At 36.4% G+C, this 14,613-nt stretch overlaps 1 protein-coding gene across 9 annotated transcripts in view; it reads right to left on the bottom strand.

Annotated features, from left to right (window-relative positions):
- MAP2K5 (mitogen-activated protein kinase kinase 5) overlaps positions 1–14,613 on the bottom strand; it is a 247,064-nt gene that overhangs the window by 151,498 nt on the left and 80,953 nt on the right. For 6 of the 9 annotated variants that reach the window (XM_073877255.1, XM_073877256.1, XM_073877257.1 and 3 more), the window contains exons 9-12: positions 13,492–13,531; positions 10,332–10,355; positions 3,453–3,521; positions 3,274–3,355 (exon numbers count right to left, since the gene is read on the bottom strand). In XM_073877255.1, coding sequence (XP_073733356.1) covers positions 3,274–3,355; positions 3,453–3,521; positions 10,332–10,355; positions 13,492–13,531 — 215 coding nt within the window. The remainder of the gene's footprint in view (positions 1–3,273; positions 3,356–3,452; positions 3,522–10,331; positions 10,356–13,491; positions 13,532–14,613) is intronic. The other 3 variants (XM_025883715.2, XM_025883717.2, XM_025883718.2) reach the window with 1 other exon arrangement.

Genomic DNA, 14,613 nt, shown 5'->3' with positions numbered 1-14,613 from the left:
TACTTGACACTGTACTGAAGGCTATAGCCAGGGTAGTTAAGCAAGGAAGAGAAATAAAAAGCATCCAGATTGGAAAGAAGAAGTAAAGCTACATCTATTTGCAGGTGCCATGATCTATATAGAAAACCCTAAGGAATCTACGAAAACCTATTAGGGTTAAGAAACAAGTTTAGCAAGGTAGCAGGATACAAGATCAATATACAAAAATCATTTATATTTCTATACACTAGCAATGAATAATTAAAAATGAAATTAAAAGTTCAATATATAATAGTGTCAAAGAATATTTAGGAATAAGTTTAACAAAATAACTGCAAAACTTGAACACCGAAAACTATAAAACATTACTGAAAAAAATTAAAGAGGATCTAAATAAATGGAAAAGACAGTCTGTGTTCATGGAGTGGAAGACAATATTGCTAAATTGGCAGTACTCCCCAGACTGATCTACAGATTCACTGCAATCTGTATCAAAATCCTAGCTGGACCTTTTTTTGGTATGTGTGCAAATTTAGCAAGTTGATTACAAAATTCATATGAAAATGCAAGGGACCCAGAATGACCAAAATCATCTTGAGAAAGAATAAAGTCGGAGTGCTCACACTTCTTAATTTAAAACTTACCACAAAGCTCAAATAATCTAGAATAATAAAGTAAAAGCAAGAAAGTGCAGTCTGGTACTGCCACAAAGATGGGCAAATAGATCAATGGAATAGAATCAAAAGCCCAGAAATACATTTCATGGTCAATAAATTTTTGACAAGAGTGCCAAGAAAATTCAATGGGAAAGAATAATCTTAACAAATGGTGCTAGGACAACTGGATATTCACATGCAAAAGAATGGATTTGGACTCTATACCATATACAAAAATTAACTCAAAATGGATCAAAAACTTAAATGTAAGAGTGAAAATTCTAAAGCTCTTAGAAGAAAACAGGTGTAAATGTTCAACAGTTTCTTACATATGACATCTAAAGCACAACCAGCCAAAGAAAAAACAGATGAACTGAACTTCATCAAATTTTAAAACTTTTGTGCTTCAAAGGACACTATCAAGAAAATTAAAAGACAACTCACAGAATGGAAGAAAATATTTGCAAATCATACATCTGATAAGAGTCTAGTATCCAGAATATAAAAAGAATTCTTACAAACTCAACAATAAGAACACAAGTAACCCATGTAAAGATAGACAAAGGATTTGAATACACATTTCTCCAAGGAAGATATACAAATGGCCAATAAGCACAGGGAAATACTGTCAAAGTCATCAGTCATTAAGAAATCTAAATCAAGGGCGCCTGGGTGGCTCAGTCGTTAAGAGTCTGCCTTCGGCTCAGGTCATGATCCCAGGGTCCTGGGATCGAGCCCCGCATCAGGCTCCCTGCTCAGCGGGAAGCCTGCTTCTCCCTCTCCCACTCCCCCTGCTTGTGTTCCCTCTCTCACTGTGTCTCTCTCTCTCTGTCAAATAAATAAACAAAATCTTAAAAAAAAAAAAAGAAATCTAAATCAAAACTAAAGAGATACCATTTCTCACCAGGCTATAATAAAAAAGACACACAGTAACAAGTGTTGGCAAAGATGTGGAAAAAATTGGAACCCTCATACATTGCAGGTGTAAAGGCAAACTGGTGTGAAATAGAATGGAACAGTTTGGCAGTTCCTCAAAAAATTGCACATAGAGTTACCATATGACCCAGCAATTTAACTCCTAGATATATACACTCAAGAGAACTGAAAACGTATGTCCACACAAAAACTTGTACACAAATGCACAGAGCAGCACTATTCATTAACAGCCCAAAAGTGGAAATATCCCAAGTGCCCATTAACTGATGAATGAATGAAGAAAATGTGGTACGTCCACGCAATGGATTATTATTTGGCTATAAAAAGGAATAAAGTACTGATACATGCTACAACATGGATAAACCTTAAGAACATTATGCTGAGTATAAGAAGCCAGACACAAAGGCCACATACTGCATGATTCCACTTACATAAAAAGTCCAAAACAAGGAAATCTAGAGACACAAAGTAGATTAGTTGTTGCCACAGATTAGCGGAATTAGGGAAGAGTGAGTGGCTGCTAAAGCCTAAGGAGTTTGTTTCTGGGGTGATTAAAAATGTTTTGGAATTAGTGATGATGAGGATGCACAACCTTGTGAATATACTCAAAACCACTGAATTGTATACATCAAAATGGTGACTTTTATGGTGATTAAGTATGCCATCTCAATAAATACATATTTTAATGAAACTGAATTTAGAACACATGATATACCTTATTATACTATCAAGGTACCAATGTTGGCTTATTAAAAAGTCTTCCAAGGCATGAACTAGTTGCTTTAGTAATATACTGAGAATCCCCCAGATGAACTATGTATATTAAAAAAATGTTGCATTTTAATGCGCTAGACATTGAAAAACTGATATATAAAATCTAAAGATTGCTTTATTTATTTTATTTTTTTAAAGATTTTATTTACTTGACAGAGAGAGACAGCGAGAGCAGGAACACAAGCAGGGGGAGTGGGAGAGGGAGAAGCAGGCTCCCCACAGAGCAGGGAGCCCTATGCGGGACTCGATCCTACTGGGATCATGACCTGAGCCGAAGGCAGACGCTTAACGACTGAGCCACCCAGGCGCCCCAAGATTGCTTTGATTTAAAATGGGTAAATAACAATGATGACACCATTTCAGGGATAGGGTACCAAGAAATCTGCATTTTGCCAAAATATTCAGATCAAGAAAGAGCAACATAGAAATGAATGAAAAATACAGATGAAAGGAAAGGGCTAGAGTCCTAAGAAAACTAAACACATCTTGGCTAAACAGCTGTGTTGAAAAACAATTTCTTATCTTGCAATTAAGAACCGATTTCTTTCTAAAAGACACAGGACATTGGGTTAATAGATTTCTTTAAAAGAAAATCTGTTTTGGCTATTGAAACATTAAAAGAACAGAACATCTGTTTTGCAAGTAAGGACAGATTGTATGGAAGAATCAAATATCAAACCACCAGCATTTAATCTGTTCTATTTAAATTTTCAATAAAAGTAAATGAAATTACATTCTTGAAATTATAGCTCAGCTGTAAATATTTAACACCAGGAACCTCTAACACTGAGACGTTTAGAGTATAAAGGAGGTAATTATTAGTATATTTTAATTATTTTTAATTCTACTTGACATCTATATCAGAACCAGGTTATAAGTACTCTACCTCCCGAATCATTTTTAAAATATTATAAGAGGGAAAACTCACCATCCATGAATTCTGTACATATTGAAATCCTGTTTTCTACGAAAAATGCACCATAAAACCCTATGATATAAGATGAATCACACTGTAACAAAAATAAGACAAAGGTAGTTAAACAAACAAACCTGCAAGACAATACCGTAAGATGCTTTATGAGGAAAAAATGACCAAAAAAAAATTACCTTATAAAGAATTTCCAATTCAGACATAATTTGCTTCTGAAGTTCCAGTGTAATATCTAGCAGTATGACCTAAATACAGAAAGGAATCAACATTTACACATATATTCACCTTTAAATTAAATACAGCTATACTCACTATGAAATGTAAAAAGGAAAAAATACAGTGTTTCCTCTCTTCATTGCCCCCTTCTTCTCCTCTCCACTATTCTAACCCTCAGGAGTACAAACTGTACCCACATCTGCCTAACCCTTTGCATTGGGGGAGGTGGTATAGAAGTGATTGATGGGACCACGGAAAAAGCCAGGTCTCAAAGGTCAGCATTAATGGCTTTAAAAGTCAGTTAAGTTATAACACCCTTAATTTATATACCCTATTTTGGCCACATTGGTTATTTCCAGAAAAGGAAGAAAGGAATGACTCTGAAACCATTAAAAAAAAAAAATTGTCTTGTAATTCAGACACTAGGTGATAAGCAGAGAGGATGATGAGTAAAAATGACATTTAAAGTAGGTTTTTTAGTTATGAGAGAAATAAGGAGCTTTAAAAATACATCATCTTTTTATATTTTTCAAAGTCATGTTTCTTTGCTGATACTATAATAAAATGCTGGAGCTTGAAGGAGCCACAGAAATGATTTCATTTAATTCTCTTGTTTTAAAGGAGGAAAGCAAGGTGCCGAGAAGCCACACAGCCTGGCAATGTCAAGGTCCCTCCCTGACTCCCAGACACCTCTTAGAATGTCCTGGTGGTTTATGGTTTTTCCTTAAAGCATCAACCACTGAGGAAGATTGGTAACATGGAAATGTAAAACAATTTACAAACTTAGAATAAGTTCTAGTTTATTTCAAACACTTGTTTCTTAAGAAAGGAGACCGTCAACTGTTCAAATTTTACTTAACAGTTCAGTGAAGCCAATTCAAGGGAAATTGTTTTTACTTAAAAAAGTGCTGTGGGGCGCCTGGGTGGCTCAGTCGTTAAGCACCTCCCTTCGGCTCAGGTCGATCCCCGGGTCCTGGGATTGGGCCCCCACATCGGGCTCCCTGCTCTGCAGGAAGCCTGCTTCTCCCTCTCCTTCTGGCTTTTACCCTATCACTGTCTCTCCTCTCTCTCTCTCTCTCTCTCAAATAAATAAATAAAATCTTAAAAAAAAAAAGTGCTGAGAATAAGAGAATAAAATAGGTGAAAGATAATTTTTAAGATTTGTGGCAGAGTTTCTGCCTCTAGACGTTTCTAGATAAAAACTTAACATTCACAATTACCATGATAGTGCAGTTATACACCAGGCAACACTGAAACAGATTTTGTATTACAACCTCAGAATATATGCACTCACAGTGGGAAAAAAACCCCATAAATTATGAATTGCAAACTGCTGATAGAGCACGGAAAGAAAAGGACAATTTTGAAACACACATTCTATAGTACTGACATCCAGCTGGGGGAGGGGAAAGTGAGGGGGGAAAGGCATGGCCAGTTTCTATCAGGAGTTTTTGCTTTAGGGTTATTTATAAAAGCTCTCACTAAACTAGATTGTAAGTGTAATACAAAACTGCCGAGAAACATTTAAACATTTCTCTCGATCAATAGTCATTTGCCAACAATATTCACTTACATTTTTGTTCCTGTATAAAACTTAGCGGCAAAATAAATTCATCTAGTGTTGTTTCAATTCCATGCCATAAAATATCAGAACTATTCACACCACTATGTCAAATGCAGGGACTCTTTCACCCCAAAACTCTATGAAAAGGAATGAACTTATTATTTACCTCAGAGCAGTGGTTCTCAACCCTAGCTGCATATTATTATTACTTTTATATAAAGGTATTTATATCAATACATGAGGGTACTTTAAACAAATCCTGGTGCACAGGCCTTACCCCAGAAGAACGGAATCAATTGTGGGTTGGGCCCACATCTTGATATTCTTAAAAAACTCTCCACCTGATTTCTAACCCATACTAAGGTTGAGAACCACTTATCTAAGGTTTTGAAAATGCCATTTATTCAGTACTCTGTATGACTGCTAAGATATCCTGCATCTCCAGGCCCCCAATCCAGAAACGGCAGGATTCCACATAGTGAGCCAACACCTTGCAATTAACCCCAAACTACTGGCTGTAAACATATCATTCCCTTGATCAAGAACCTTAATTAGGTGTCCATGGCCTAGCATAACATTAAAACTATAGCACAACATTCAAAGAATTCTTCCACAATCTAGTTATTCCAACTCCTCCCACTGCTCCCCACTGCAAACCCAATTCTCATGTGAAGCCAGATGATATGAAAGGCAGCTATGCTCACCACCATACCACCAACTCAGAAACTAGGTGCTTTGTACTGGTGATCCACACACAGGTCCTATGCTTTCCCCACTTTGTCTTTGCTCTTGATGTTCCCTCCACTGGAGGTGTGCTTGCTCACTCCACCCCACAGTTACTAATCATAAAACCTTTCTTATCTTTTGGACCCAGCTTGAATGACACCACCACCACCTCCATGAAGCCAGCCCCAAAGCCCCCTATCAGAATTTATCTCTAGCTCTGGCCCTTGACAATGCCCCTTCTCACATTCTACCTTGGCATTCATGCCTATCTCCTAAAACCACAAGCCTAGAGAGTAAAGTGGTTATAAGCCCCACGAAGGCAAGCACTGGGTCTTGGGCATCTTTCTCTGGTCCCCCTGCCCCTACACCCAGCACCCAGCACAGGGTCTTTCTTACAGCAGTGCCCATTAAGTGATGTGGGATTTAATTAAAGTGCTCCTTACAACCGTAATCCTCTAAATCAGAAGCTGTTTCTAGACAGGAAGGAGGTGGATTGCTTGATTTCTACAACTGAATTTAACACTGAAGACATAAACACCAAAATAAATAAAAGTGCCACACTTGACCTAAAATGTAGCAAGTAATACTGTATTTGTGGGGCCAATCCACTGCATTCTAGTGGGTCTTGATCATTCCTGGTATTTGTTATGGGCCAGAATAGCAGAGATTCCATAATGGTGCAAAACTGAATAAAGCTTTTAATTTCTGGAACTTAAGAGGGAAAGTAAAATTCACCTTAAAATAACTCTAGTGAAATGCTCTTCTATTTTCTGGGAGACTTGGTACTCTAGGTAGAAGGTTAATTCTCCTTCCCTTGGGCATCCCTGGGAGTGAGCTTTTAAACTGCTAAAAATAAGTCCAATTCCTTATTTGAAAGCAATGGAAAAAAGCATGGCAAATTCTAATTTTCTTTTTAAAGTACAAGGAAAGTATGGACTCCCTGAGTCTTCATTATTACTGTGATTTTTTTCTTCCTTAGGAAGAGCTCAATATTTCAAACTGGAAAGGATCTGCACATGAAGCATTTCAGGGAGAAAGGGTTAAGTGAGAAACTAAAATACCTGGGTGCATTTCTGCTGCTCTCCACTACACCTCCAGGACAAATAAGGATGAGTTGTCAAGTTAAATATAAGCAGTCAAGTGACTGAATTATAATTTACTCTGTGCTCAATTTAAATTAGTGTGAGGCTATTAAAATATACAGTATAAATACGGCAATTCATCACAAGCTGTCATGGATGACTTCATTTATTTGCTGGAGTGGCATACACTCCACTAAAGGGAAGGAGAGCAAAATCACAGGTCAAATTAAGCCTCTATTCTGTTTTAATTCGCTTATTTAATCTGTGGCGACATAATTGTCTTTTACAGTATGTACAACTCAGAAAGGAAATTTGGGAGGATTACAGTCAGTATACAAATGATTAATCAAATGGTCCATTTAAATGCTAGTTTAAAAGCAGCAGAAACCCAAAACAGTCAAAGAATGATAATCAGCACATGCTATATACAAGCTAAGAAATTTCCTCTTAGGTGACTTTCCCAATTAGAAAATAAAAAATATTAGGAAATCTGTTAGGCTGTACTTTGAAAGATTTTTATAGAATACATTTATGATACAAAAAGGGTTCTGTTTGCCAAGATGGCTAACATTATTTTTATTTGTTTTCTGCTCTACTTGTTTGCAACTACCTTGCCTACTACCTCCACCCCCGTCCCCCAATCAAGTGAGTTAGAAACACATTTCATGAATTACAGTCATTATCAAATGGTTATCTTGGGTTAGCATTTTTCAAAATGTTCTCTTGAAGGTAGAAATTTTTCTAAATTCACTGGTATAAAATAAAAATCCAAGATATTTCTATTCTTCCCCAAATTCAACTTGCTTTTTAAAATATCTGGTGATGTTTTCCCACCTTTGAAGTTTGAAAGGGGAAACACTACAATATTCTTTTATTAGTCTAAAAAAGTAAGAACATTTAGAAGTACAAAAAAATAGAAGTATTTTGAGTAGGAAGAGAAAAGTAATGGATTTTCAAGGACTCTCATCTAATTACTCCCATAGATATTCAAAGTGTTGGTCCAACTGACCACTTGGCTTGGAAAATTAAATTTCCCTCATCATTCTATGCAGGCATCAGAGCCCTGCAGGTGATTCTGTTTAGACAAGGACTGTGATTTGCTGCTCTTCGCAATCCCTCTGTGACATGAGGTAGCCCCGTTTCACAGCTGAGGTCACAGAGAGGTTCAAGTGACATGCTTGAAGTCACACAAAAGTCAGGAGAGGGTCAGGAAAAGATCAAATGCACTTCTAACTCTTAACCTTTCATTTCACCCTTTAATAAAAAAAAAAAAAAAAAAAGCTAAGAACTACTCTGGGTGAGAGCAATGGTCCATACAAAGAACACTATGGTTTATTTTGTATGTGAGCTGAACCTGCTTTCAAGATGGTGCTTCAAAAGATGAATGAATGAAGAGCAAACGAAAGAACCAAATTTATTTATTTAGTCATTCAACAAATGATGTGTTGAACATCTAGTTATTACATGCAATCCTCTAAGCCCAAATGCAAGGTTCTGCATGATTCAATGAGTAAGACAAGAAGATAAATAAGATCTGTTCTCTACTTACAAAGAGATTTGAATGTAAGGACAGAAATGCACATGTATATTAATAGCAAAATACAAGGCAGTATGTGATAACAGCCGTAAGAAACACATACAGAGAATTCTAGAGAGGTTCAAAGGAGAAAGTGAGTGAGTGATAGATAGACCATATGTGACAGGATTTATCTACGTAAGTTCAATAGAGGAGTGGGCTTTGGAGCTGACCCTTGAAGGGTGTTAAGAATTTTGATAGGTAGAGACATGGGTGAAGGCATTCTAATTAGAGAAAAATACATGAATCAAAGTGTTGAAGTGTGAAAGTACCTGGGTTCAGATAAAGCAAAGAGTTCAACTTAAAAGAAGCATGGCATTCAGACACATAAGATAATGCTATAAAAAGTAGGCTGATGACATACTGTGCAAGATCTTGAGTTTCATCCCATAGAGTTTTAAGTTTAGTTGGGAGTAATATAGAGCCTTTGAAGACTTTTAAAAGGGAAGAGATGTGATCAGAACTATGCTTTAGGAAGACAAATCTAAGGACAGTGAGCAGCAATATAGTACACAGGTTGAGAGCATGAACTTGGGGCAAGACTTTCCTGACTTCAAATCCTAGTTCTATTAGTTATGAGACCTTCAGCAAGCTATTTATTAATTAATTCATAATTAAATGAGGAGAGGGTACGCTTATTAGCACAGTATAAATGATCAATAAATGGCAACTTCCGTTTCTGAGAGAACACTTTAAACTCTGTTCAAAGTCTGACAAGAGACAAAACAAGCATCTGGACTGGAGAGGTGACAAGAAAGGAACAGATCCAAAATAAAACCAAACCAAACCCAGAAAAATTAACAGGTGTCCGGACGTTGACAACAGTTAAAACAGGATAATGATCCTTGAGAGATGGAAAACAAATAAGAGGAGCCTTATGATTTGTCTAGCTTACTGACTAGAGAGTGTGCAGGCTCCTGGACAGGGTGGGAATTCCAGGCAAAGCTCAGCCATCTCCCTATGTTGAGGAGATGGAACTGGGGGCCTGAGGAAGCCAAGGCAGCTAGAGCTCCCTGGCAGAAGACCAAAGGGAGAGGGCTCTGGGGGTCTGCCAAGGGGCCCCTGGAGTCTTTAGCTGATTAATGATCAATCGGTACCTGGATGTCAGGAGACTATCTGAGGGCAAGGGAAGAACCACCAGAAAGGACTAGAGGAAGCAATCTCCAGACCTCACAACAGGCAGAAAGAGTTTGTGTTCCCACAAGGGAAGGTGGAAAACCTAACTGTCAGAGCACTGGTAGAATATACAGAAGACTGTTGCCTTAACTGAGTGGGGTAAATTAGCTCTCAACTAACCACTGGGTTGGTCCCATCTAATAAAGCTTAAAAGCAAGTCTTGAAAGGATCAAACTGTTTCAAAGTCACTAAATAGCATCTCAGAATAAGCTCAAGAATATTTATGCAAAAAAATCTAGTGTCTATGATGCATGACTAGCATCTAATCAAAAATGATAAGATTTTTTAAAAATAAGAAAATACTGGGCACCCAGGTGGCTCAGTAGGTTAAGCGGCTGACTTCTAATTTCGGCTCAGGTCATGATCTCAGGGTCCTGGGATCGAACCCTATGTCTGGTTCTGCACTCAGTGTAGAGTCTGCTTCAGGATTCTCTTTCTCCCTCTGCCCCTCCCCCAACTTGCTCACTTTCTTTCTCTCTAAAATAAAAATAAATCTTTAAAAAAAATAAGAAAATATAACCCAAAATGAGGAGAAAAAGCAATCAGTCAAAACTGACTCCAAATGACACATGATGGAATTAATAAACAAAATCATTAATTCAGTTAATTATATTCCACATATTCCATAACTACATTACACATATTCAGGAAGATAGAAGGAAAATTGAGCGGGTTAAGTAAAGACATGGAAGATGTAAAAAAGATCCATATAAACTTTTAGGCATAAAAAGTTCAGCGTCTGAAATGAAAAATACAATGGACAAGATTAATAGATTACACAACGCAGATGAAAACTTGAGTATTTGACAACAGAAACTACCCAAAAATGAACCATTAGAGAGAAAAAAAGACTAAAGCAAACAACAGAGCATCATTCTGCTGCAGGGCATCTTCAAGTAACCTAATACATATGCAATTTAAGTTCCGAAGTTGGGGGAGGAGGGATAATGGCTAAAATTTTCCCAAATTTGGATGAAAGCTAAAAATCCACAGAGCCAAGAATCTCAACAAATCCTAAGTGTATTAATCAAGAAGAAAATTACATAAAAGCTCATTATCATCAAACTGCATAAGACTAGTGATTAAAAAAAAAAAAATCCTAAAAGCAGCCAGAGAAGTCAGTTCTAATGTGTAAAATAATAAAGATTTAAAATGACAGTAAGCTTTTCATTGGAAAGAACACAAACCAGAAGACTGTGAAACAAAATCTTTCAAATGGTGAAAGAAAAAGAGTGATCAACCTAGAATTCTCTATCTGGTGAAAACATCTTCCAAAAATGAAAGATCAAATATACATTTTTCAGACATGCAAAAGGCAAAAGAATTCATTACCAGTAGGCTCATGCACTATAAGAAATGTAAAAGAAGAAAGTCCTTCAGACAAAAGAAAAGATGGTACCAGATGAAAGTCTCGATCTACACAATGGAATGAAGAGCACTGGAGTTGGTAAAAACAAGAGTAAATATGAAAGAAATCTTATTGTACTTTTGAAATGTCTTTAAAAGACAAATAATTGTCTAAATAAAAAATAATAACAATGCATTCTGGGGTTCATAACATATGAGAAACTAAAATGTATGATAAAAACAAACAAGTTGAGGATGAAGGAAATGAAAAGTATACTATCACAAAGTTCTCATACTGTAGATAGTGGTACAATATTACTTGAAGGTAGACTATGATAAATTAAAGATATATACCTGATAAATTAAATATTTATATTTTTATATAAAGATAAATTAAAGATATATATAAAGATATATAACTCTGAAGCAACCACTCAAGAAAAAGGACATACAGACAGAATATAAAATAAAGAGCAAGATGACAGAACTGAATCCAGCCATAGCAATAATCACATGAAATGTTAATGGTCTAAATGCCCCAATTAAAAAGCAGAAATTATTAGAATGGATTAAAATACCAGACCCAACTGTATTCTGGCTACCAGAAATTTATCTCAAATAAAAAGACACAACAGGTTAAAAGTAAAAGGCTATATCATGTTAACATAAGCTGCAGTAGCTGTCTATATTAATATCAGACAATGTAGATTTCAGAGCAAATATTACCATGGCTAAAGAAGGGTCACTTTTGTAATGAAACAATAAAGATGCCAATTCATCGAGAAGACATAATAATCCTAAATACATCTAACAGATCTTCAAAAAACATGAAGAAAAAAATGATAGAACTGCAAGGAAAAAACATAGACAAACCCACAATTATTGCTGAAGATTTCAACACCTATCTTTCAATAGGTGACAGAACAAGCAGATAAAAAACAGTAAATATACAGAAATTTTGAACAATGTCAGTCAACTCGATCTAATTGACACTCAAACAACACCCTATACAACATTTTTTTCATTTGCACAGGAAACACCAAAATAATTAATGTTCTGGGCCATAAAACAAATCTGAATACATTTAAAATAATTCCAATTATACAAAGTATGTTCTCTGACCACAACAGACTTAAATTAGAAATCAATAATGAAAAGATATCTGGAAAATCTCCAAATATTTGGAAACTAAATAACATACTTTAAGATCTTTATTTTTATTTTTTTAAAGATTTTATTTATTTATTTGACAGAGAGAGAGAGAACAAGCAGGGGGAGCAGAAGAGGGAGAAGGCGGCTCCCCGCTGAGCAGGGAGCCCGATGCGGGACTCGATCCCAGAACCCTGGGATCATGACCTGAGCTGAAGGCAGATGCTTAACCAATCTAAGCCACCCACGCGCCCCACTTTAAGATTTAATTAAAAAAACCAACTGCCTGTTTTGAAGAAATGTGCCATTTCTTTCTCTCAGAGCATGACTATTAAATAAGTTACATGGTTTTTGCCTTGGCTGCTAAGAAGCTCGGGGCTAAACAAGATATTTATTTTTATTTTTTTAAGATTTATTCATTCATTTAGAGAGAGAAAGAGCACGAGCAGGAGGGGCAGAGGGAGAGGGAGAGAGAATCTCAAGCAGACTCCGTGTGGAGCGTGGAGCCTGATGCAGGGCTTGATCTCAAGACCCTGAGATCATGACATGAGCCAAAACCAAGAGTCAGATGCTTAACCAACTGAGCCACCTAGGCACCCCTAATTGTATCTACTCTTAAATCATTCATTCATTTAACTCAGATGAAGTTTAAACACAACAATCATACCTACTCTTAAATCACTCATTCAACTCAGTTTAAGCATCTAGTATGTTTTACAAATTTTATAGAATCTGGGGATATAAAGTGATTATAGTACAGTCCTCACTCTAAAGCTCAGTTTTATGGTCAGTTCGTAGTACAAAGTATATTTGTAAACACCTACTGTTTTCATTTATTCAAAGTCTCTACTTTAACAGCTCTTTTTAAAATGTGTCCTTTCTTTAAAATTGCTTTTAATCATTTCTAGAAATAGCTGGTAGCAACTTGCCATACCCAACTAAATAATCATGCACAAGAATTTTAATATTAGCCTAGGTTAAACATAATTCAAAATGTATGAAATTATGAGAAATTATAATGCACTTGCAAGGCCAAATAGTTAAGTTTTTTAGATTACTTATAGGCGTGCTCCCTTCTCTTCAAGTGAATAACCTGCAGTTGACTTTCTTTAAATCTATTAGCAGCAACAATATAAGAGTTATGATATCTAAAGGAACAAATAATAGATAGGAAAGCAGTGCTTGAGGTGGTGAAGGTACCCTCTGAGAGAGGAGGGGCTGAATATCACAACAGGACCATAGCTTCCATAACCTACCATCCAAAACTTAAACCATTTTATCTCCTCTTTCACGATACCTGTGACTCAAGCTAACAGGGGAAGAGAAAGTAGTGAGCAACAAGAACTTCATGAACTTCATAAAATTTATCCAGCACTTACCTTTACAGCTAATATTTTCCCACTCGGGACATGATATGCTCTACGGGAAGAAAAAAATAACAAAATCACCTGAGATACTAAACGACCTACAGAATGGTTAAGGACATAAATGTGAATCTGAACATATCTGCAGTGATGGGATATATGATACTTTCAAAGAACACTGATAACATTAGTAGTTCATACCTATCTTGAGCTTCATGGTTTAGACAGTGATTCTTTATACATTACCTTAATAACCCTCTGAGGTAATGCTGGTCCTATTATTGTCCTCTTACAGATGGAGAGCGCTGCTGTACAGAGAAGCTAAGCAGCTTTCCCAATGGCACCAAGTCAGTAAGTGGCAGAACTAGACCTCAAACCCAGACCTCTTCTGACTCCAGACCCTTACAACTGACCAGCACTGTGTGTGGGGAGGAATCTTCTATAAGTCTTCTGCTAAGCACTGTATAGAGCCATATAAATTGGGAGGTTTTCCTTTTGTTTACTTCAATTATAGAACAGATAAATTATACCCCTACATTTCATCAAAATAATATCAAAACATGTGGAATTAGCTATGGTTTAAGATATTAATTCATATAAGACATCAGACTTATCAGGCTCAAGTATGTGGTTCACCTTTTCCTTAAGCTGGCATCTCTCAACAGTAAAAAAGCTTTAGAAAAGAGACAAGCTCAAATGATGAGATACAGTGAAATAACTACAGTTTAAATCAAGGATTACAAATACATTCTTTTATGAAAAAGAATAAGAGAACAACGTTTGCAGAAATAAGATACCATTACTTCTCATTAAGACCTTTTGTGTTTAAATGACATGTGGCCTTCCACACACGTTCTACAAGGCCTGTACATTCTGACCATTATCCGGGGACAATCTGTCTCATATAAAAATGTCTAAACAAACGACACAAAATAAACAAGCACTGCTACTGCAAGTCTATAAAAGTATAGACTTGCACATCAGCCAAAATCAGAGTGTTCTTCCTCTCACCCAGCTGTGTTAAGATGTGACTGGATAGGGAAGATGAGGCGGAATGAAAGTTAGCTTCTTGGGAATTCACTGACTTTACCTGCCAAGTTGCAAAATACATTTACCAGGCTCCCAGTGATGACCTGG

Source organism: Callorhinus ursinus, unplaced genomic scaffold (assembly GCF_003265705.2).
Source record: "Callorhinus ursinus isolate GAN/ISIS: 27379988/994484 unplaced genomic scaffold, GSC_fseal_2.0 scaffold25, whole genome shotgun sequence".
NCBI classification, from domain to species: Eukaryota; Metazoa; Chordata; class Mammalia; order Carnivora; family Otariidae; genus Callorhinus; species Callorhinus ursinus.
The sequence above is the reverse complement of the archived record's forward strand: the minus strand, read 5'-3'. Positions and strand labels throughout refer to the sequence as shown.